The sequence below is a fragment of the Emys orbicularis genome, chromosome 4 (genome assembly GCF_028017835.1).
Source record: "Emys orbicularis isolate rEmyOrb1 chromosome 4, rEmyOrb1.hap1, whole genome shotgun sequence".
Classification (NCBI taxonomy): Eukaryota; Metazoa; Chordata; order Testudines; family Emydidae; genus Emys; species Emys orbicularis.
Window position 1 is genome coordinate 91,167,210 of NC_088686.1, and position 24,748 is coordinate 91,191,957.

Below are 24,748 nucleotides of genomic sequence, written 5' to 3' on the forward strand. Positions count from 1 at the left end.
AATTCATTTTACTTAAGTAGCTACATATGAAAAGAAAAAAGTTATAGAAAGATAAAACAAAATAAACTTTCATGTGCAAGGCATGATATAAAGATGGAAATAACTGAGAAGTGCAAAGTAGTTTAGGGATAAGTTCACTTAACATTCCTAATAAAAGCAATCTTCTGTCCAAAAGGAAATTTTTCCTGTTTCGTAATTTTCACAAAAGACTGAAGATGATCACTCAGGACAAATGTATGGAAATTGAACATGCAACCATGTTTGTGTTTTTACATAATATTGCAGCTGAGACTAAAACTCACAGGAAATTTGGTATGTAGACAGACTGTTATACAAGGCAAAAATCAAAGAAATTATTAAGCCTGTCACAGCACACCCACGCGTGGCTTACTATACTAATACAGCTAAAGGGTAACATTTTCAAAAGCTCTTAAGTCTCTTACGAACGTACGCCCCATTGAAAATCACTTATACAGTTAGTCCAAACTCTTTATCTCCTCCCGTACTGTATCCATATTGGTAAAATTATATATTTTACGGTGGTAGAATGTAACAATCCAACATTGTAAAAAATCCACTTAGGAACAGATGCAGTATGGTCCTGATCCAATGCTTATTAAAGTCAATGTAAAGACTCCCATTGACTCCACTAGGCTTTGGATCAGGTCCTATATTGGTTGTAATCAAGAATAAGAGGGTTGCAGTTAAGTTGCTGTAGTAGTTTTCATGCTTCATTTCCTTTTCTTTTGGGGTTTATTACTCATTCTGGCCAAACTCTGTGCTTAATTTAAAGGCAACTGGATGGGCGAGGGGATGGGTGATGAGACAAAGTCTTCCATTTTTAGATCACAATTAGATCCTAGCCAGGTGGGTCAACTGATACCTTCTCAGTTACTTACGTGGCCTGAGTCCTGTTTCCAATGAACAATTGTCTACATCACAAAAATTCCACCAGAACTGACTCTCTTGTTGGCATTCTCAGTAGCAAGGTCGAAGTTAGGGAATGTGCACAGATACTTCTTCCAGGTCAGAGTGCACTTTGACAGAGTAGTGTGAGGAAGCACGCACTGCTGCTGTATCTGCAGCTAGGACTTCGTTTTCCAGAACTGTCCATCCAGCACCTTTGAAAATCACTAAATTCCCACGTATGTTCTCAAAATACTGAAATCTCGAGATCCTATGTCCTTCTCTGTTGTATAATATTAACATATATAACTTGACTTAATTGAGATCATTTTGAAACCATCAGCACAGGGTTTGTATTGATAGTGTTGGCCTCATCTTTACACTGTAATGTTATATGCTGCCACCTTGTATTGGCATGGTTTAGCATCACCATGACAGCACAACTTCATTGTGATAGTACAACTAGGGAGTGCATAGAAATCACTTTGCTGTTCCTTATAGAGGTAAATTTTTAATGCAGCATGGTGATTTAGACATGAAATGTTAATTATTCCTATAGCTGAATATCTGTGCACTGCATTAAAAAATGTACCCTTTAATGTCTCCATTGGCTTGCACTAACTTTTTTGCCATAGCCTTTGTTATGTAATATATTCTGCATAGACTTGCATTGATATTGCCAGGAATTTGTGATTAGGATGCTAATAGTTGAGAAATTAGCATTAAACCCAATGCATTTTAATCACTGAGAACATGGCAGTTGCTCTGCCCACCCCATCCTACTCCCCTAAAAAATAAAAGAATCTGATCATCTTTTTATTTTGTGTTCCATTTAGATGACTCAGAATCTTGTATTTGTACAGTCTGCCAAATTGTTTATTCTAATTTCTATATAGGTTAGTAACACTAAAATTTCAATTGTTTGAAAAGAATTGTGTGTAAAAATGTTACTAAATAACAAAGTTAAATCATTTTTACTCTAATAATAGTCCTGGCTGACTTGCAATATCATGATCATAGGAGATTTCTAAATATATTTGTGTATATATTTGAAATTTATGTAATATTTAAATACAACTTGGTTTCTAAGTAAAGAATTAGGGAAAAAAATCCTCTATTTTTTCTATTTACAAGTCCAAACTTTGTAAGGAATATTTAAAATGAGATTGCAATACTTACCAGAAAATGTTTGAGAATAATTGACTCAAGTACTACATACTAAAAGTCTCTGTGGCCTGTTAATTGTTGATTTCCTTTTGTGTTTAAAATTACTTTTTATGACCCTATGAATAGCCTCAAACTTTAAGAATTCACACAGGAAAAAACAGTTTTATGTCGTACAAAGGAAAAGGCTTTTTTTTTTTTCCTGGAAAGTGATTGATCTGATTAACTGTTGTAAGACACTTTTGGCATAAATTTGTCCTTGAGATGCTGTTTACTTTATCAAGGTTTACATGTACAAATTCAACTACTTATTGTATCATACACATTTGAATATTGCATTTTTCAGTAATAAACTTGGATATCTTTAAAGCAGATGTGGAACTTCTTTATCACAAACATTGAAAGTTTTAGTAAAACACACACACACTCTTTACACTAATGTATTTCTTGTAAACTATGTCCTCTACATAGTTGTAGTCCACTTCAACTCAAGGAGTCACCACAACATATATACACCATGTTAATGAGAGACACCACACTGTTGTGAATTTATTCTATATGAATCATTGAATTGGAAATGCTATCTTACTTTTGGTGGGTGTACCCACTTCAATGCAGTATCAAGTCACTGGGATGATGAGCCCATTAGGGATGCAATGAAAGATATTCCCAAGAATATCTGACAAAGAGCTACTGGATTTTTTGTTTAAAATGATTAACCATGATCACCATCTAGACCCCTTCTCAACCAGGTAAAAATGAAACTTTAATAGAAAAAAGTGGTGATAGGGCTGAAGTCTTGAGTCATCACTTTCTGCACCTCCCCTCCTCCAACCCACCGTGTGAATGTAAGATTTTCCTCTATACTAATCTCTTATGGCCAAATCTTGGTCACAACAAAGTCTGTAGCAAAACTTCTACTGAATTGAACAGGTCCATGTGTTTACACAGATGCAAGTTCAGGAAAACACTTAAATATGTGCACATATGTCATCCCATTAACTCATAAACTTTAAGGTCAGATGGGCCATCATGATCATCTAGTCTGACCTCCTGCACATTGCAGGCCACAGAACCTCACCCCTCTCTCCTGTAATAGATCCCTAACCTGTGGTTGAGTTATTGGAGTCCTCAGATCATGGTTTAAAGATTTCAAGTTACAGAGAATCCACCATTTACACTAATTTAAACTTGCAAGTGACCAGAGCCCCATGCTGCAGAGGAAGGTGAAAAAACACTAGTCCAGGGGTCGGCAACGTTTGGCACGCGGCTCGCCAGGGTAAGCACCCTAGCGGGCCGGGCCAGTTTATTTACCTGCTGACGCGGCAGGTTCGGCCGATCGCGGCCCCCACTCGCCGCGGTTCGCCGTCCCGGGCCAATGGGTGTGGCGGGAAGCGGCGCGGGCGAGAGATGTGCTGGCCACGGCTTCCCGCCGCCCCCATTGACCCGGGACGGCGAACCGCGGCGAGTGGGGGCCGCGATCGGCCGAACCTGTCGCGTCAGCAGGTAAATAAACTGGCCCGGCCCGCTAGGGTGCTTACCCTGCTGAGCCGCGTGCCAAACGTTGCCGACCCCTGCACTAGTCACATGCTCAAAGAAAAGCATGTTTTTAAGTGTTTCATTGAATCAGGGCCAGCGTTTTCTGCATCTTGCCCCAGCAAGCCCCACAGCACTGAAACGTGTGCTGAAGTCTTCCTAAGTACATGGATATTTTAAGGTGTCCGTAAAGGACTCCTCACCATTCTCCTTCCCCTGACCACGGAGCTGCATTAACCCATGAGTAGAAGCACTGGAGAATCCAGCCAGTATCGGAGTCTCTGAACTCATCCATCCATCAGCCCATGCTGCACAGAAAGTGCTCTGGAATAGGACTCTATGCCAGGTAGAGGAGTGTATCCCTTTGAAGTCCCCCAAACTTTCTCCTGATCTGTGAAGATAAACTCAATCAATTCTGCTGCTCAGGACCCACCCAGCTGTGGAGAAGGGGACAGAATTAGCTTCCAAGTATTTTATCCCTATTTTGCTCATTTATATTACCTCTACTTTTCTCCATGCTTCACCAGCTGCTCTTCTTTGATCCTCAGTGCTGCAGCAGAGAAAGCTAACATTATAGTCTATGATTGTAATGCATTTGTAATCTAGCTACCAGTGATTCCGCTTGCATCCTTTCTGTTGCCTCAATATCACCTTCATGCTCCTGTACTGAGCCCTGGGTCCTTAGAGTCTTGCAGAGTTTTCCTCTCTCCCCAGATTTCTCCCATAGACTTCCCTTCACTATGGCACATTCTTAACCCTTTACTATTTAAATATTTGCAAATTAATTTAGGATACAGTACAAAAGTTATACTGCAATAGAAGAGCAGCTCTAAAACCTGAAGGACCAGACTGAAACTTTTAAAGTCCAGCAAAAGGGAAGCACAATCAAAAGTACCCCTGCACACAACACTCCTGAACATTCTGAACATTCTCAGTCTTTGTTCAAGCAGGTAGGTCATGGCACATGGATTGATAGCTGGGGATTTGTAAATGTGCTTCATGTAAATTGCATATGCAAGTGCAAGGTTCGGCACATGCACTTAATGTTAGTACATTGAGGGGCGGGGGGGGAGGGGGGGATTGTTACTTGTCCTGAAAAATTGGCCCCAAATGCTAAAGAGTCAGTCTTGAATCTGATGGATGGCAACCTGAGGTTACATTTGAAAAGAGGCTATGTTTTTGTTATCCGGTTGACATTTCTTTGGGGTTGCAGTTTTTAAAAAACCCTCAAAAATACATTTCTTTGTCATTTGGGAGGAATGGGTGACTACAGGGCCGGTTCTAGGCACCAGCAAAACAAGCTGGTGCTTGGGGCGGCACATTTTTAGGGGCGTCATGGCCGGCGCCAGAATGCCGCCCCTAAAAATGTGCCTCGGCCGCCCTAGCTCACCTCCGCTGCTGCTGCCGCTCGCGCGCCACGGCGTGTGAAACAGCTGATTCGCGCGCCGCTACTCGCTCTCCCTCCCAGGCTCTCAAACTTGGGAGGGAGGGGGAGATCCCGAGCGGCCGCGGCGCGCAAAACAGCCGATTCGCGCGCCGCTGCTCCCCCTCCCTCCCTCCCTCCCTCCCAGGCTTGAGAGCCTGGGAGGGAGGGGGAGACTCCGAGTGGCCGCGGTGCGGGCGCCGCTTCTCCCCCTCCCTCCGTCCCTCCCTCCTAGGCTTGAGAGCCTGCGGGGAGGAGGCAGGGCTGGGGATTTGGGGAAGGGGCGGAGTTGAGGCGGGGGCGGGGGTGGGGTAATTAAAAAACGTGGCGGGGGGGCGGCCAAAATTATTTTTGCTTGGGGCGGCAAAAATCCTAGAGCCGGCCCTGGGTGACTATATATGAAAGCAGCAGATTCAGATCCTGGGAAGAAAATGGCAAAAAAGCTTAGAACAATGAGGCTGTGAGATCAAATTAAGAAGAAAGGGGGGAAAGAGAAAAGGGAAGTGAAGAAGGAATGTGAGGCCAGATTTTCAAAAGAGTGCAGCACTCAGCAAGTCTCATTTAGTCACCTCAGTAAGTGATGGGCTGTTCTCAAAAGCTCAGCTCCCATTTAGGAACAGTAACTCCTCACTTAAAGTCGTCCCAGTTAACATTGTTTTGTTGCTGATCAATGAGGAAACATGCTTGTTTAAAATTGTGCAATGCTCCCTTCTAAAGTCGTCTTTTGGTAACCGCCTGCTCTGTCCACTGCTTGCAGGAAGAGCAGCCCGTTGCAGCTAGCTGGTGGGAGCTTAGAACCAGGGTGGACCGGCAGCCCCCTTATCAGCTCCCTGCTCCCCTAAGTTCCCTGTGCAGCAGCTGCCTGCAGTTCAACTGTGTCCCTCCCCCCACTGCCATGTGCTGCTCCTGCCCTCTGCCTTGGAGCTGCTCCCCGAGATTCCTGCTTGCTGTGCAGGGGGGAGGGAAGGAAGAGGGGGGCTAATGTCAGGGTGTCCCCCCCACACACACCCCGCTTACCCAGGAGCAGCACCAGGGTTTTTGCCGCCCTAGGCAGCAGCGCTCCTCCTCTGAGCATTCAGGGGGCATGGGGCCTGGGGTCCTTCCGCTCCGCATCTTCGGGGCACTTCAGCGGCGGGTCCCGGAGCAAGTGAAGGACCCGCCGCCGAATTTCCGCCAAAGATCCGGAGCAGAAGGACCCCCCGCCGTCGAATTTCTGCCGAGGGCGGCAAAATGCCGCTCCCCAAATTCTGCCGCCCTAGGCAACCACCTAGGGTCGCCTAGTGGAAGGGCCGGCCCTGCGCTTACCCCATCTTCCATAGAGCAGGGGGGACACAGGACAGGGCTTTGCTGGCAGCAGCTGTGGTCTCAGCAAGCTGATCTAATTAACAAGGCAGTGTACTTAAAAGGGAAATGCACATGTCTCTCTCTCCCCCTCCCTCCATTCTTGCTGCCTTGTAGAGTGTAAGACTTAACCCTTGAGGGCTCAGCCAATTGCTCAGTAAGGCATTCCCTGGGAAACATCCCACCCTGTGATTCCTCCACCTCAACCAAGCTTCACAATCATCATCACTGTGAACCAGTATTAAATTGTTTGTTTAAAACTTATACGAGGTGTGTGTGTGTATGTATATATAGTCTTTTGTCTGGTGAAAAAAAATTCCCTGGAACATAACCCCCTCATTTACATTAATTCTTATGGGGAAATTGGATTTGCTTAACATCGTTTCGCTTAAAGTCACATTTTTCAGGAACATAACTACAACGTTAAGTGAGGAGTTACTGTATCTAAGTAGTGTGGCCAGATTTTTCTAAAGTGCTCAGATGCAAGGAACTGAGCTCTTTGAAAATCTGGTCCCCACACCTCCCCTTTGTCCAGTCAGAAGTCAGGTAGAGGGCCAGGAACGGGGCACTAGAAAATTATACTGGTCAGAACTACATTTCATTAGCTGTGTGAGTGACTGAACAGGCAGTAAAGGGACTAGTCCATCCTGTCCAAAGATTTTCAAGCATCTGTGTCTCTGACCTTCCCTTGTGTTTTCTCAGCTCCAGAGTTAGCAGGAGGAAGTCTGAATTGATTTGGAATGATCAATGGCTCAGAGATGAGAAGGTAATTCTACCCAACCTTGACCTGAATATTAATTATATTGAAACAGTAGCTCTTTGGAATTCTAATTCTGTAATACCATATGCCTTGAAATGCGATGGCAAGATTAGAAAATGCACTAGCAATTGATTGGCTTCATACCTTATTTAAGTCCATATATGAGATTCAACTTAGATCTTGCTAAATGTTTGACTACATGACAAAATCATGACACCACTAGGCACAACCAGCAACTTTGATTTGAAAAAGAACCAAGGGCTGGGATAGCTGACTAAAACAAAGTATGTTGACAGTTTTATGTGAAGAAGTTTGTCACAGCCTCTGACTCTAACCAGTACAGTTTTCCAGCATTTTTCACATTTAAAATAATACAGTAACTCCTCACTTAATGTCGTCCCAGTTAACGTTGTTTCATTGTTTTGTTGCTGATCAATTAGAGAACATGCTTGTTTAAAGTTGTGCAATGCTCCCTTATAACGTTTGGCAGCCGCCTGCTTTGTCCACTACTTGCAGAAAGAGCAGCTAGTTCATGGGGGCTTGGAACCAGAGTGGACCAGCAGCCCCCCTATCAGCTCCCCTGAGTTCCCTGTGCAACAGCAGGCTATCAATTGCTGGGCAGTTCAGCTGTCCCTCCCCCCACTGCCATGTGCTGCTCCTGGGAGCCTCCTACTTGCTGTGCGGGAGGAGGAGGGGGGAAGAGGGATACTAATGTCAGGGTGTCCCACTCCCCCCCTGCTCCTGCCCCCCATCTCCACAGAGCAGGACATGACAGGGCTCAGGATGGATGGAGTTTGCTGGCCACAGCTGCTGTCTCAACTTGCTGATCTACTTAAAAAGGCAGTGTACTTAGAGTGGGGTCAGCACGTGTCTTTCTCTCACACACACTGTCTGTGTCTGTCTCTCTCTCTCTCTGCCGTGCTGTCTCCCCTCCCTCCATTCGTGCTGTCTTGTAGAGTGTGAAGCTACATTAACAACAATGTGTTAACCCTTGAGGGCTCAGTCGAGTGCTAGTTCATCATCTAGCAGTAAGACATTCCCTGGGAAATATCCCACCCTCTGACTTCACCACCTCAACCAAGCTTCACAGTCATCATTGCTGTGTACCAGTATTACATTCTTTGTTTAAAACTTATACTCTGTGTGTGTGTGTATATATATATATATATATAGTCTTTTGTCTGGCAAAAAAAAAAAATCCTAGAACCTAACCCCCCTATTTACATTAATTCCTATGGGAAAATTGGATTCACTTAACATCGTTTTGCTTAAAGTAGCATTTTTCAGGAACATAACTACAACGTTAAGCGAGGAGTTACTGTACTAATAAGAAGCATCTATTTTGTTTATGACAATTAATTTAGGAAGATATTAAGGTTGCTTGTTTTTAAAAATTGGTGAAAACTAGTTTATTGACAAATTTTGGGGGGGAGGGGGAGGCTGTATACTCCATCAATATCCAGAATTTGAGAAGACTCTTAGCATAGGAGGAAATTGCAATGAGTAAATTTCTAAAAATCCTGAGAAATTATAAAATTGGCTCTTGTTGCCTCACAGTGCAGCCATCGCTATGCAACAATTGACCATGTGGTAGGAGGTGCTATACGAAATGCAACCATTGGCCCTCTAGCCTAATATCCTGCTTCTGCCAGTGGATGAAATAATACATAATGCACCATCAGGCTGTAGAGTACTATTTATGGTGAGGTGTTGAGAGTGATTTCGTTCCTCACCCCTGCAAGGAATTAGTTCACACCCTGAAGCACAACAGTTATTAGTGGCTTAGCTTACACTCCTATATGTCATAAATTTGTCAGCTATTTTAATAAAACTTCCACGTTCCATAAAAGTAGAAAGAGTGTCAGGTGTAGGGGCAGAGCAGAAAGGGACCTGTATGCAGGGAGGAGAGAAGTCTGGCTCCAGCAAGCAGAGTTGAGCCACTAAGAGGACCACAAAAGAAATAATGAAGTGAATTTACCCATGACTCAGAATGTCAGTCCCAACAGTATGTCAGTCCTTAGCCAAACTGATCCCGAGTCAAGCAAATGGACTCATTCATTGGGAGAACTAGCAAACGTTTATTTTTCCTAATGAAGGCCTTATCGATACTGCAGAAATGTGCCATGCTAACTGCCGCTTAGTTCCCTGACACACCTGCAATACACCTCATGTCCACATATAGAGTTACTCCCAACAATGCACTCATGTTCATAGTGCCATTTGGATTAGACTGGCTTCAAACCACCATGTGGTTCTCTGCTGTGCCAAATTCCAATAATGCAGTGTCAATATGAATGGGTAACACTGGAATAATAGTCCCTATGGTGCAAATAATTCCCCCACTACCAGTCCATAGTGCACAGGTCACTGATTAGGTGGTCTGTCTGGTCCATTTTCTGAACTGCACTGCACAGCGGTCATGGTTTCTGGAAGCTACTTATCTGTGCACGTACCACTGCGCACACTGTGTGCTAATTCCCCAGAAATCAATTTCTTTGCATAGCATGTCTTCGCAGTTCTTATGACTGTGCTGCCAGCTGATCTGAAGGCCACTGATGGCCACTTGGGTAGATGAGGCAAGTCAGGCACAGTTGAACTCAGGCATTGAGAATAGATGGATGTATGGCTGGGTGTCTGAGTGACTAGCTGAGATGGGCATCTCTCGGAGCATCAAGCAGAATAGAGAAAAAAATCCAGGGACTTAAGGCCATTATAACAAGGCCCAGGACAATAATAAGGTCTGGGTCAGACTGGGAAAACATGTCCATTCTATGACAAACTGGACCAAATCCTCAGAACTTATCCTTCCAACTGGACCAACGTGCTATTGGACAGCGTGCCGAGAAGTGGGGAGCAATGAGGGGAGAATGATGGCTCTGCTAATGTGGGAGCTCATTCAGCAAAGGAGCGGTGTCCTCTGTACCAAATATCCAACTTTTTATTGTTACATATGTCAATGCATTCTGATGGATACTGCTGCCATTAGAGTTTAGAAAAGGCATATATCTGAGGGAAAAAATTTTCATCATCTTTCTGTTGGTTGAGTGAGTCCTCATATTTCCCTCAGCCTCGCTCACCACCAACTTCACAGGCCAATCCACTTCAGAGCTCCTTACAAAGTGAAAATGACCAGAGAGTGAGTATGGGAAAGAAGCCTGACCTACAAGTAAAATGGTCATGATTGGCTATGGCTTGATAACATACATTTTTTATAAAAGTTCATTTTAAAATCGTTTGTTCTACAATCAAATGTCCCAGGTTGTTGGCCAGCTCAAGGCCAATATGTGTTCTGGTAGAAGCAGGTCTTCAGGGGAGATTTGAATGTGGAAGGGATTTTCCAACCAGGAAGGATGTTTTGTGTCTAACTGCATAAGGAGGGATGTGGGGGAAAGCACAGAGATGGTTGTGGGAGAAAATAACAGCAGATACAGATATCACCTCATCCATAAGTGAGGTGAACAGCAGCACTACATCCTAGTTTGGGACAAAAAGGAAGGGATGCCTCTGGATGGTTGGAATTTCCAAAATAAATTGTTGATAGATGGACTATACTTGCTCAGACTGGAATTTGGCCACAGCACCAACATTAATGCACATCTTTTGCTAAACATGTAATAGAAATTTTCATAATAAGCTTCAGTTTTTTCATCTCTCCTGATACACCCAGCATCACAGTGTCTTTAAAGAATGGATGCCCTGGTTTTAATATGTATTTCATAACTAAAATTGAATCTGGCTTTTACCTCTCTCTCTGCAGTGACAACCATATGCTGCTCTGGTCAACCAGGACTTAGTAAAATACAACTGACAGGCTAGGTACAGTCCTTGTTTTCTAAAGCTGGAGCAATGCAGTTTGATTTCCATGAGACATTAGGTTTTTTCCCCCACAGCCGCTAGAAGTAGGATTCTGTCTCTATGCTCGTATTGGTGTAGGATTTTTCATGATGATTATAACCAGGTAAATGACTCTGGGTTTCTTTGTTGAAACCATTCTGGAGGGGATCATCTGTCCCTGGCTTCTTTGCACCATCTTTACACACATTGTTTTCAGAGTCCTCCTGAGAAATAGGAATAAAAATACAGTAGTTTGAAGAATAACTGTGATTTTCCATATTTCAAACATGAATAAAACCAACCGTAGTAAATCATAGTTGGATTTATGCATCTCGTCCCTGTAGGAAGAGTTTGAAGTGTGATTCTACTCTGTAAAATGACTCTTATCCATCACAGAGCTGCTCCCTGTGTGTATGACACAAAAAAGGCTTTGAATCTTTTTCCTCCTTTTAACCCTGCTCAGCAAACACAGCGACAAGAGAATGAGCTAGATTCTGGCTGGGATTTTCAAATGAGTTTATGGGAGTTAGGTGCCCAGATCTCACTGGATTTCAGTAAGATTCAGGCACCTGAAACTTCCTGAGGCTCCTCTGAAAACCCCAGAAGATATTCCTTTTTTGGGTGTTACAGGGCCAATACGTTGCACCTGTGCAAACCCACTGAAGAGAAGGGGACACTAAGGGCATAATCTGAAAATAATCCACAGTTGTGGTATACATGGGTCGAGAGAGTGCCCTAAAGAGTCTTTATTACACTTAGTGATGCAAAAGAAGGGACGAGCCATCTCATCTCTCAGAGCTCAGGTTGCGCTGGTATAGGGTTTGCTTGCTCAGTGCCCTAAGTAGTAATAATAATTGCTTATATATTCATTATCCGCATTTTACTGATGGGGAAATTGAGGCACTGACTGGTGAAGTCACTTGCTCAAGGTCACCCAGCAGGCCAGTGGCAGAACCAGGTCTCCTGAGCCCCAGGTCAGTCTCTATCCACTAGGCCACAGTGCCTCCCAAAGTACAGGGCAGCACTATGCTAGGAGGAGCACCAGGCTGGAATCATGACTGAGATAGTCACAAATCCTTCCCATTGGCACCTGGGGGAAGGGGTGAATAATCTGTCACAGATATTTACTGGGCATCTCCTCTACTCCCCTCCTCCTGGAGGCTCAGCTTCACTGGCCAGTGCATTAGGAGGGTGGAACCAAGGTTCCGCCCCTCTTTGCCTCCTCCCTATCCACCGGCTCTGAGACGGGGAAGGAGTAACAGTTGTGCAGTCTATGGTCCCCATTGCCACCACCTGACCTGCATTCTGACCCAAGATTTTAGGAGTGTGTGGGAGCCTTATTCTTCCTTACAGCTCAGCAAAGCTCTATATAGGTCAGGCACAATATGGACCCTTTCAAACACATATATGACAGAATCCAATAGACCATGTGGCTTTTACAGTCACTTTTCAGAACAGAGACAAAAGCAAGGAATTGACTTCACATCTTTTCCTCCACTGTGTCCTTCGGCTTGTTAATATTTAGCCCCAGTCCCAGATACTTTTAAAAGGTGTACTAATAATTATCTAAAGCCTGAACCTGACCCCACTGAACTCAGTGGCAAAACTGATGTTAACTTCAATGGGAGCAGAATCGTGTCCTTAGAATGATGCTCTCTCAACTTCCACATAAGAATGACACAAATGAGCAGATCATAGAAACTAGGTGATCAGGTTTTCTTGTGCTATAAGAGGACAGATCATTTCTTTTGCTCTTACCCTAATTGTCATGTTTCTGCTGTAATTCTTGATATGTTTGAAAAAATGTAATATGAGCAAAAAAATTATACATAATCTCAAAGGGAGTCCATGGTGCCTAATTCTCATTTCCTACCCAGATCCTGAACCCCAATTCAGTTCTGATTGCATCCGCAGAATTCAAAACCAAATAAGTACTCTTGCAGCTTCCCAGCACATGTTCTTCACAAACCTACAGTACTTTCATTTCCGAAATACATGCACATTTCACTGGGTAAAAGGAATAAGAGTAAAATTTTCAGAAGTGCTCATTTTCAAAAGGCAATTTGTCTTAGGCAATTAAGATTAGATTTTCAAAGGCATTTAGGCACCTAAAGATACAGAGAGGCACCTAGTGGGATTTTCAAAATGTCTAAGTGCCTAATTTCCATTGAAATCAAAGGGAGTTAGGCACCTAATATTTCTAAAAATCTGGCTCCAGACACACAGGTGCTTTTGAAAATCCCACTAGAGACCTATATGCACTTTTAGGCACCTAAATACCTTTCAAAATCTGGCCTTAAGTACCTACATTTCAATGAAAATCAATGGGACTTGAGCTCCTACATGCCTGAGTCACATTTGAAACTTGAACTTAAGCTCTTAAATCACTTAAATACTTTGAAAATATTACCCTAATTCTAATCTTTAGATATGTTTTTAAGACATCATAGGAAGATTGGTACCTGTCCATTTCTTCTGTATTTTTGTTTCTTTAAAATATTAAATAATGCCTTGCTTGACCTCCCTTCTTGGCCTCTTGGCTAAGATTAAAAACAATAATGACATAATATCTGATATGCTCCCTGTTGATGTGTAAGGGGATTATACCTTGCATTACAAGGAGCATTGATGTCACATAAGAGGGCTTCTTCCTCTCTAGATTCTGTGATCCTTCTGTACCTGGTAAATAGTGACACATTGTAACACGATTGGGGGCTAAATAATGAGCAGAATAAGGCTGATTTTTTTCAATTCTGGTCTGATTTCCTCTTAACTGTATGTGGCCTTTTCTGCAGTAATTTTGAATTTGAAATCTAAATCTGATCCATTTATCAAATACTTTGCACAGCAGGCACAGCCTAATACTGTAGTGTGCTGTTCTGTTATGAAATAGACTCACAGGAATTGTTGTGCTGTCGTGCTGCACGCCACACCAGCATAATGTTTTGTATTTTTTAGACCAAAAACAAAACAAGTTGCAGACAGGACTTATTAGCGCTGGTTTCACATCTTTTCCTTTATCAGGGCCTGGAAAGAATACAAATATTTGTTAATGGTATTTTCCATGAACACCTAAGCAGAGAAAGGAGACACAAGACAACAGATTCAGTTAAGACAGGTAGTTATTCCATGGTCTGTGTGCGGGCTCAAGTGTCATCTTTGCCCAGATGAATCTCAGCTATCATGGTCTCAAGCAATTAATCCATCTGGCTGAGATAAATATCCACTTAGGGATTTTGTATTGATCTCATCTAAGGCTGCATTGGGGAGAGGGTGTCAGATGAGCATCTCTGTTTATTAATTATGTAAATATCGAGGAAGCGGTTAAATGCATATGCCTGTTTGCTTCATTTTGACTTTTTATTTGTTTGTTTCATTTCAAAAAGGAAAACTAGTTTGATCTCTCTAATAAAAACAGGAAGATATCGAGCTGAATGCTCAGCTGGGCCATGTTCCTGTCAGAGCAGCTGAGAGGGTGAGGTAAGGTGCAGTTAAACCACTTTTCTGTCCCCTGATCTTAGGGCCACTGGAGGCTGAACTGCTCTGCAGTGTAACTTAGAGCGGGCTATGCACTGCTTTAAATTCCTCCAGCTGCAGAGGTCCCATAGTTATGACAGTTTTAGACTCCCTTTAGGGCAGTAAGTCTGTCTGCTATGGTTATTTTTCAACCCTCCAGATCCATTCATAGTTAACGTACCCAGAATTTCCTTGGGAAACATCAATGAATGGGAATCTACAAACCAGTTAGACCAGAGGTGGGCAAACTACGGCCCGCTGGCTGGATCCGGCCCGTCAGGGCTTTGGATCCAGCCCGCAGGATTGCCAGCCCCATGCCGCTCCCGGAAATGGCCGGCACCACATCCCTGCGGCCCCTGGGGGAGGCGGGGCAGAGGGCTCCATGCACTGCCCTTGCCTGCAGGCACCGCCCCCCACAGCTCCCATTAGCCAGGAATGGGGAACCGAGGCCAATAGGAGCTTCGGTGGAGGTACCCACAGGCGAGGGCAGCGCATGGAGCCCTCTGTCCTGTCTCCCCCAGGAGCCGCAGGGATGTGGTGCCGGCCATTTCCAGGAGCGGCGTGGGGCTGGCAATCCTGCAGCCTGGATCCAAAGCCCTGACGGGCCGGCCACAGAGACGTGGTGCCGGCCGTTTCCGGGAGCAGCGCAGGGCCAGGGTCAGCAGGGAGCCTGCCCTGGCCCCGGTGTGCGCCGCTGCCACCCTGAAGCTGCTCAAGGTAAGCGGCGCCGGGCTGGAGCCCGCACTCCGAACCCCTCCTGCACCCCGCACCCCAACCCCCTGCCCTGAGCCCCCGCCACACCCCTCCTGCACCCCAACCCCCTGCCCTGAGCCCTTTCCTGCACACCACACCCCTCCTGCACCCTCTGCCCTGAGCCCCCTGCAACACCCCTCCTGCACTCCAGCCCCCTGCCCTGAGCCCCTTCGCACACACTGCACCCCTTTCCCCTGCCCCAGCCCTACATTCATGGCTCTGCATGCAATTTCCCCACCCAGATGTGGCCCTCGGGCCAAAAAGTTTGCCCACCCCTGAGTTAAACTCAAGTGGCCCAGTTTTATCTCCACTGCTTTCCAATAAGTGTCTGGGTTTCAAATTTGCACCCTTGTACGTATCTGCAGAATTCTAAAACAATTGATTCTAGTCAAATCTTAGTGCAAAAAACCTTTAATAAGTAACCAACCTGTTAAAAAGCTTATCAGAAGGCCTGCAATAATGCACCCTAAACAGCCCACAGCGCTGTAGTAAAGGTAGGACAAGGAATACCAGGTATCTGCCAGTTGAGTCCTATGGCAGCACAAGAAGAGAGGAAGAATAAGTTAGCAATAATTGCCAGTGACTTATAAATGTCTTTCTATGAAGGATAAAACTATATTGTCTCAGATAAAAAAACATCAAGAATAGAACACATGTCCAGTTGGTTGCATTAGTGAAGTATGCATAGATCTGCATTGGGTCCAGATAGTACTAGCATTTTAAAAAATAGTTTGCTTCTGGCTAATGGTCACTGCTAGAATTGTGTGTGTCACAAAAATTGATATGGTCAAGTGGCTTTATGCTTGTCACTCTCTCCTTTCCAAGTAATTATAAATGCAGATAATTTAAGGCCCAGGCCTTTTGTTGGGTGCAGTTAATTAATGCTAGAGCCACAGTTTCAGACCTTTTAGTCTTTTAACCAGCCCCTTATATTTTATTTATAACTTCCCTTCACACCTCTTCTATATTACAGATATACCCTAACATGTTTCTGGAATCATGCTAAGATGGAATTGACTTGTGCCTGCTCAGTTAGTCTCTTAGTAATACATAGTTTGGCCTTTTCTTAACACTAGCTATTGAACTGTGTGTATCTTGAAAGCATTCCTGTTACTTGAAAGTGTTCCTCTTTAAAACTTCCACTGAAGTCAATGGATAGCTTTCCCATTGACATCACTGGGCGTTCAACAGGACCCTAAGCAAGGTACAACATGGTAACTCAAGTGATACTAAAAAACTTTTCACAAGGTGGACCACATCATAGATCATCTTATGGACATCCTCCCCCGACACCTACAAATTCATAATCCAGGAACATCCCTGCAGCAATCTGATTATAAGACGGGGTTGCCTGCAGTAGCAGGGGACTTGACTCCATGACCCAGGAGGTCCCTACCTGTCCCATGTTCCTAATTGTTTACATAGCAAGATAATATTAGGGATGTATTTAGTGTATTTTCAGCTGTTTTTCTTGTTATGGAGCACCTGGAGGAGAACTTCCATCATGTGACCAACGAGCTGTCTGGAGATCATCAGCATACCCTCAGACCCCTGAAGTTTCATGGAGCACAGTTTGGGCAGCACAGCTGAAGCCCAGACCTGATGTCATGCAGTAAGTACCTCTATAGAACAGAATATAAATTTCAAAAACTCACATTGTGACAAAACCACACAAAAATCAATGGAAAATACCTGATTGGAGGGAGAGTAGGAGCCAATGTAGTTATCATCTCTGTGTTATTAGCTAGAGTGCAGTTGGCTGTTGATAAGTGCAGAGGGCGGGCCTTTGAAGGTTGTGCTGGATAAATAAAAGCTCCAATAGCAACCCAAAATGCTAGGGTGATCCCAGTCAATAGACCTCCTACGGCACCCTTAATTAAAGCAAGATATATTATTAGAGAGAACTGAAATATGTCACTGCACACATGAAATGGGTGATAATGGCTTGGTCCTGCACTTGAAAATTCCCATTCGCATCAAGGGTGCAGAATCAGTCCTTATTTGGTAGAATGGGTCAAAAATAGGACTGGGGCATTGTTAGTAAAAAAAATTCTCCTACTTTTTAATTGAAACTTGAAATGTTGTCATAAGTTTGAAGTCTGAAAAATGCTGACCTTCTCTATTATCAGCTGTGACAATGAAACAGATGGGAAGAATTCAAATGAAAAGCCTGTTTTCCTGCATGCTGCACACTGAATGGATAAAACTAGCTTTTAAACCCACTACTGAAAATTTACTTGGAAATGATCCTGTTTGCTCCCTGTAAAAACTAATATTCCCATGTGAAGCTCCTTCATAGTGATTACACTTTTAAAGTGAACATTTTACCATGGTATAAATACCTTCCTGCAGCATACTGTCTATTCTTCACTGCCTATACTGAATAGATGTTAGCTGAATTATAAATATAGCTAGAGGGAATTATACTATTTTTGCCCGTTTACTGCCCTATTTTGTTGAGCGATTTAATTCAAATAGGGGGTGGTTGCCATTAGACAGTCAACATTTGCCACAAAGTGATATCTGAGCTACCAGAGTTATTTCCTATTCTAAATGTAGGGAACTATTCTCAGTGAGTGGTGGTAATTGGCAAATGAGGAGTTTGTAATGGTGGCTGATGTGGCAGGGCTTTATTCAGCCAAAATCTAAGTTAAGTAGATTTGACTGTAGAGGCTAAAGTTACACTTTCTTCATGCTGGATTAGAGTTATATGGCCCTTTCATACATGCACAGTCATCCCACATCTATGACTATGGAAACTAAGCTCTATAAATGATGTACCATTGACTGACCTGAATAGTCTATAATGGTAGAATCCACCCAGCATAGATGGATCACACAAGGCCACTGGAGTCCCCATGCCAACCTATTCTCAGGAGGGTGATGTGGGGTAAGCCGGGGAGGAGCCACTGGATCCACATGTACCCAAATCCGAAGTGGCATTAGAACCCCCACATAGGAAGTGCTATGAGTCAGCAGTTGTCATTACAGCCTGTGAACAAAGAGTAGCTACACAAGGGCTACTTCATAGCCTGAAGCCCCACGGCCTTCATAGTGTAGGGGTGGGGAGGGGTCTGAATTTTGTCAATAGTTTTCTGAACAAGATCCAAACTGGAGGAGCGTTGATAAATGGGGGATAGGTTTGGACTAATCTCTAGTAAGAAGCCTCTAAGCAGGGCACAGAATCGGTGGGGCTGGGGCTGTCATTTTGTTCTGTGTTTGTACAGTATCTAGCACAATGGTGTCCTGGTCCTTGACTAGGGCTCCTAGGTGCTACAGTAATAATTATTATTATAGTAATAATAATAAAAGGAGGATCATATAAATGAAGGACCAGCAAGTGGAAACTCACTGAGACAATGATGGGCACCTCTTACCTTCCAATTAGCACAAGGAAACACAATTCCCAGTGTAAATAATCCTAGCATGGGCCCCCCACACATGCCGTGAATGCTGAGTGAAGCCTGTTGAAACAATGCACAGGAGAAATTTTTCAGGGCTAATCAATGTCACTTGATATATCCACAGTCTCATTCTTATAACACCTTTTTATGTTCTCATTCCAAGGCATGCAGAGCTCTGATTTCTGCTTTGTAACATTTTAATGGCAAATGCATCAAATTCTAATGTCAGTATATTGTTAAAGAAGAAACATTGTGATTGATATTTTATCTTTCCAATGATAAAGTTTTTGCAATGATTGCCCTTGTTATTTTTGTTACTGGTCACAGAAGTTAATTTAACACTAACGTGGCAGTAGCACTACATATATTAAGCTGGAACTGCATGTCAGAAAGGACTCAAACTTGCTCCCATTTACTTTGGTTGTGCAGGATTGCGCCCAACAAGCAGATTTCTTCACTAAATGGATTTGTAAAGCGCTCATCCTGCCAGGAGTGCATGATATTATTATAATTTATAGTCTGTTTATTAGTTATACAACACAATTTATCTTTCACAGAAAATATGAGTTAATAGAAAAGAGAACAAACAGAGTACAAGATCAATTTTCTTTAGTTGTAGAGCTCAGTGAGTCTCTCGATATTTAAATACCTGGACAACTCCTCCCAGAAGTGATGCTGCCACAGCCATGGAAGTACACAGCACTCCAAATACTATACCTGAAAGAGATTAATGATTAGTATTAGCAGCAGTTACTAGTGCATCAGTGATCAGTGGTATGGACTTCCTCAAATTGCTCTGCAGCTCCAAGATTTTTTTTTTTAATTGGGTTTATTGTTCTTTCTCATCAGCTGAAAGATCAGGCAGAATGAAGGAATTTGCATTGTGGGTTTTGATGTTTAAAGGGAACCATATTTTATTGAAGTATTCAACATCAGATCCTGATATCTCTTTAACAAAGCAGCATTAAATAGTTAGCATTAATTTGAAAATCCCGACTCTGTGTGAAAAGGAAGGAAGTTAGCGAAACAATAGTCTTCTCCAATGTTTTCAGTTTGTTCAATTTTTGCATCTCACAGTCCTTTCTGTATAATTGGTTTCAGTTCATCCTGACCACTGTCCTATCTCATGCACTAGTATGGCAACGCTCTCAAGCATTGCTCTGTGTGGCACTCACATGAATGTTCTTCTCAGGTTCTTCAAGAGGATGTTTAAAGTAACAGCAGCAGCAAAGCTGAAACTGAGGAGGTCACAGGCAGACAAATGGACAGAGATGAAGGGTCTGAGTGTATTTGTGGTGTTACCCTATATGTGAACTTAATGAAAATCTGTAGGAGAGCAGCAATAGCCATATAGATATTCTAAATATATTTTTAAAATTAAACACATTATTTAAAGGATGCACTGTCAGAAACTTGATTTTTTTTATATATCAACTATTTAAAAATATCAAGCTGACAGTGACCCTCTAAGAGAGATAAGGTGGATGAGGTAATATCTTTTATTGGACCAAATTCTGTTGGTGAAAGAGACAAGCTTTCAAGCTACACAGACCTCGAGAGGCCATCTAGTCCAGTCCCCTGCACTCATGGAAGGACTAAGTATTATCTAGACCAGTGCTTCTCAAAGCCGGTCCGCCGCTTGTTCAGGGAAAGCCCCTGGCGGTCCGGGCCGGTTTGTTTAGCTGCTGTGTCCGCAGGTTCAGCCGATTGCGGCTCCCACTGGCCGTGGTTCACCGCTCCAGGCCAATGGGGGCTGCGGGAAGGGCGGCTAGCACATCCTTCGGCCCGCGCCGCTTCCCGCAGCCCCCATTGGCCTGTGACAGTGAACCATGGCCAATGGGAGCCGCGATCGGCTGAATCTGTGGACGCGGCAGGTAAACAAACCGGCCCGGACTGCCAGGGGCTTTCCCTGAACAAGCGGCAGCCCGACTTTGAGAAGCACTGATCTAGATCATTCCTGACAGGTGTTTGTCTAACCTGCTCTTAAAAATCCCCAATGATAGAGATTCCACAACCTTCCTAGGCAATTTATTTCAGTGCTTAACCACTCTGACAGGAAGTTTTTCCTAATGTCCAACCCAAACCTCCCTTGCTGCAATTTAAGCCCATTGTTTCTTCTCCTATCCTCAGAGGTTAAGAAGAACAATTCTTCTCCCTCCTCCTTGTAACAAACTTTTATGTACTTGAAAACTGTTATCATGTCCCCTCTCTGTCTTCTCTTCTCCAGACTCCTGAAGCACTGTGAGCAGAAAATAGGTTAGCAAGGAATTCAGCATTATTAGATTATTCAAAAACTCGATGCAATACTAAATTCTGCATTTTACTTCAGAAAGAAAACAAGGACGCTGCAGAGTCATATACACCTATTTATTAAGTCACCGTCTTGGTTACTCCATATTTACTAACATCTTATTATAAGCTAATGATATCAGGACCTCATTGCATAAATACCCTGAGCATTCAAAAACTGCTATTTTGTGTTGATGTATAGAGAGACAAAGGGGTCTTGACTAGAGAAAAGGGGTTAAGAAAATATTTTTGGCATTATGATAAATACGCATAAGTAGAAGATCCATCTACTGTACCTACATAATCCTTTGCTGACCCACGTGCTCATTTTTTCAGAGAGATTTGGAAAACGGTACTTGACAAAATCCTCAAATGTTACTGTTGCTAGAGCATTTATGCTTGCAGCCACAGTGCTGTAAAAACAAACATTTTACAATAATGTAAAATTATGATCATATTAACAGAAATAACACCCCCAAATAACATTATGCTGATATAAAATGTGCTTGCCAAAATATTAACATCTGAATCATATTGTTTATGATCTATCTTGAACATTTCTTGAAAAGACTGGCTGATTAGCAATTATTTCTTTGTTTTATATATTAATAGTCATTAAGCTGTCATTCTGTGGGTATCACTTGATATAATTGATTAAATGACTATAGAGTTTAAGCCCAACAACTGGGACTTATTGAGACTAGCAAAATCATGAGCACATGCTCCTAGTCTCAGACTGGACCAATGAGGGATGATGACATTGGAATCGTTCCCATTCCTGCTGCAATCATGATGTGCCTTTCACTTATGCCACTTTCGGTGCTCGCTCAGAACAAGATAGAAGCACCCACTTAATACACACAGTATCAAATCCTCCACTTGCCCAAACTGCACAGACCTTTTCCATGTTCTCAAAAAAGTCAAAGAAGAACATTGCTTTGTTAGAATTCAAAGGGCATGAAATAAATAGTGCTGATACCATTTTTTCTGCAAAACATCATAACGAGTTAAGTCCAATTTGGCAAAATTCTCCAAAGAATGTTTCATTTCACGCTATCTAATACATCCATCTATTCTCAGACCATATTGCCCACAACTATAATAGCTCCTCCTTTCACATACTCTGTGCCAAATAAGAACAGTAATTACTCAGGTCATAATTTTGACACCCTTGCTCATGCTGAGTAGGACTTTACTTAGCCAGTAATCCAGGGGAAATTGTTGTTATAGGCATAGCAGCAACAGTATGTTAGGTTCTTTATTCTTTCATCAGTTATACCCAGGCAAATCCATTGGTGTTAGCCTACACAAAATAGTTACTAAAATAATAATATGAATTAAATCATATTCAGTTACATCTCCCTCCACAAATACTATCATTCATTTCATTGTTGTATTGTATAGCACCAGTAATGTGCAGAGTGGTTGGTTCCACACTCAGTTAGACCCATGCTACCCTACTGAGGTCAATTTTCACAAACTAATTACTAAAATAACTTGGTGGACATAGAAAATGTGTTTTGAGAGTTACTTTTAGCAATGGATTTTTTTCTTCAAGCTGTGGAAGAATTTGAGCTCGTAATGGGCAAGGACCTCATTGAGTTATACTGATGTAAATCCACTGACTTCAGTAGAGTTGCTCTGGATTCACACTGAAACTGATCAGAATCTGTCCCAATGAGGTTACTTGGGTGTAACTTATGCCTACAAGTAGGATAATTCGCATCCCTTTCTTAAGGCATTACAATTAACTTAGTATACTTACTGTACATCTGAGAAATATCAATTCTATTGGCTCACCTATTCCGAGATATGGAATGGAATTGGTTTCATATGAATCAAGACAGTTGTGATCCTGACATGACTGTGCAGGGAACAGAAGCATGAATGTGGTAATTCTGAGATGGCTTTTATGAGCTTGAGTTTGTGGCAACCCTGCCTGCTGCAAGTCTGGACTTCAACCTTCCATCTCTTTCTAACTTTCCTTTGAACACTGATGTTGTAGTTGCTACTGCCTACAAGCCAATTATTATTATCCACTACCCAGCACAGCCTGAGGGAGAATGATTTCTCCAGACAGATTTTTTTCTACTTTGACCATGTATTTACATTATTTTCATAGTTGTTTTCTGTTGAGCCAGGCTCACTGTTGTGGCCTCCATTTGGTTGCCTAATTCTACAGTTGTACCAGTCAAGTCAAATAAAAGGGATTTAAATCTTCACCGCTGCATTAGCTCAGCAGGCTGAGCTTCATTGAAAGAGGAAATTGATATTTCGCCCATCTTTCCCCTCCCTTGTTTGTGTTACTAATGTGGTTCTTGAACGCGCCCATCTTTCCCCTCCCTTGTTTGTTTTACTAATGTGGTTCTTGAATGCGTTTGAAGGGGATAGGAAAATGTAACTGCCAAAGCATACTCAGGCTCTAGCAGGAGTCTAATATAGAAAGACAAACCACTGCAGCATTTTTTACCTGGGACAAGGGAAAAAGAAATTCTGCTGCATTTTCATGTTTAACATTTTGATCAGGGTTTGGTTCTTTGATGGACTGTTAGTTTTGCCAACATTTGCATAGTCAAGGCAGGATATGCAATGGCACATACTAGACAAAACACAATTTCAGACACAGACCTGAGGGTTCCGCTGAATGCGCATGCAACAAAGAGTCCGGGGAGTCCTGACATTGTTGAAAATATGTCCATAACAAAATAAGGCATCAGCTAGGAGAAAATAAACACACAGAACAAGAGACTATGTTAACTGGGACATTTTCTGGACTCTGCAGATGCAGTAGCTACTTCTGACCAGACTGCAATACAAAAACAAGGAGTTGAACAGAAATCATCATTCAGCCCCCTCAATTCTAACTGATAAAACACACACACACACACACACACACACACACAAAAGAGAAACCTTTAAGCTATACTGAATCAATACAAAAGTAAGGTAATATTTGACTATGGCATAAATTAAAAACCTAAAATTGATACGTGGCACAGGAAAAATTATCAGCATTGTCATATTGTAAAGCCCGATTCAGCAAGGGACCTGCCTAGATGTAGGCATATGAACAGTCCCATTGACTTTGCACATGCTTAAGTGCCTTCTTGAATCGGGGTCTAATGGATATCTTTCCATTTACACCATTAATTTGATTCTATACCTGATCAGGTGCTGAAATGAAACCAGCAGTCCAAGGATCGCAGTTCTTAAAATGGGCATACATCACCAAGCCTGAAAAGACTGCACACACTAGGATTACCCAGAGTCCCACTAAATTAAGGTACAGTGCACTGAAAATAAAGAGAGAGAGAGAGAAATTTATGTCTAATTCAACACAAATATGGCAAGGTCATTACTGGCTACCCAAGTTCTTCTCCTATATTTCGAGAAACTCCACTGAAAATAAATGATACCATCTCTTCATTTCTTGGCTTGTGTGAATGTTGAAATTTTGGGGGAGCACCAATATTTTGAAAAAGTGAGGTATTCACTATATTTAAGGACAAATGTAAAGGAGTGAATTGTTTTTGGTGCAGTTTCAAAATGAACCACAATTCTGATAATGTCATAAGCTGGAATCGCTCTAGGGCAATCCTTACCTATAAGCCTTTAAAAACTGATTTAATTTCTCAAAAGTTGTTGCAGTTCTGCGCTGAAGTCAGACGGGATATTATTTTGTACTGAATCTGGCCCATTTATAATTTCACCACATAAATTAATCTGTATTCCCCTTCAGCAATTATTTGAGCTACACATGGATGACAGTATTCCACTCTTGGGGTTTTCTGTTGTATTCCTGTGAGGTCTTACATAATCTAT

General features: G+C 42.6%; 1 protein-coding gene across 1 annotated transcript in view; it reads right to left on the reverse strand.

The window, feature by feature from the left end:
- Positions 1–11,023: 11,023 nt before the first annotated feature.
- The window catches only part of SLC5A12 (solute carrier family 5 member 12), a 32,652-nt gene continuing 18,927 nt past the window's right edge, over positions 11,024–24,748 (reverse strand). Inside the window, exons 7-15 of the mRNA XM_065402305.1 lie at positions 24,090–24,219; positions 23,555–23,643; positions 21,227–21,339; positions 19,287–19,354; positions 18,611–18,697; positions 16,926–17,104; positions 15,661–15,764; positions 13,864–13,991; positions 11,024–11,188 (exon numbers count right to left, since the gene is read on the reverse strand). Of these exons, the coding sequence (XP_065258377.1) occupies positions 11,024–11,188; positions 13,864–13,991; positions 15,661–15,764; positions 16,926–17,104; positions 18,611–18,697; positions 19,287–19,354; positions 21,227–21,339; positions 23,555–23,643; positions 24,090–24,219 (1,063 nt within the window). The remainder of the gene's footprint in view (positions 11,189–13,863; positions 13,992–15,660; positions 15,765–16,925; positions 17,105–18,610; positions 18,698–19,286; positions 19,355–21,226; positions 21,340–23,554; positions 23,644–24,089; positions 24,220–24,748) is intronic.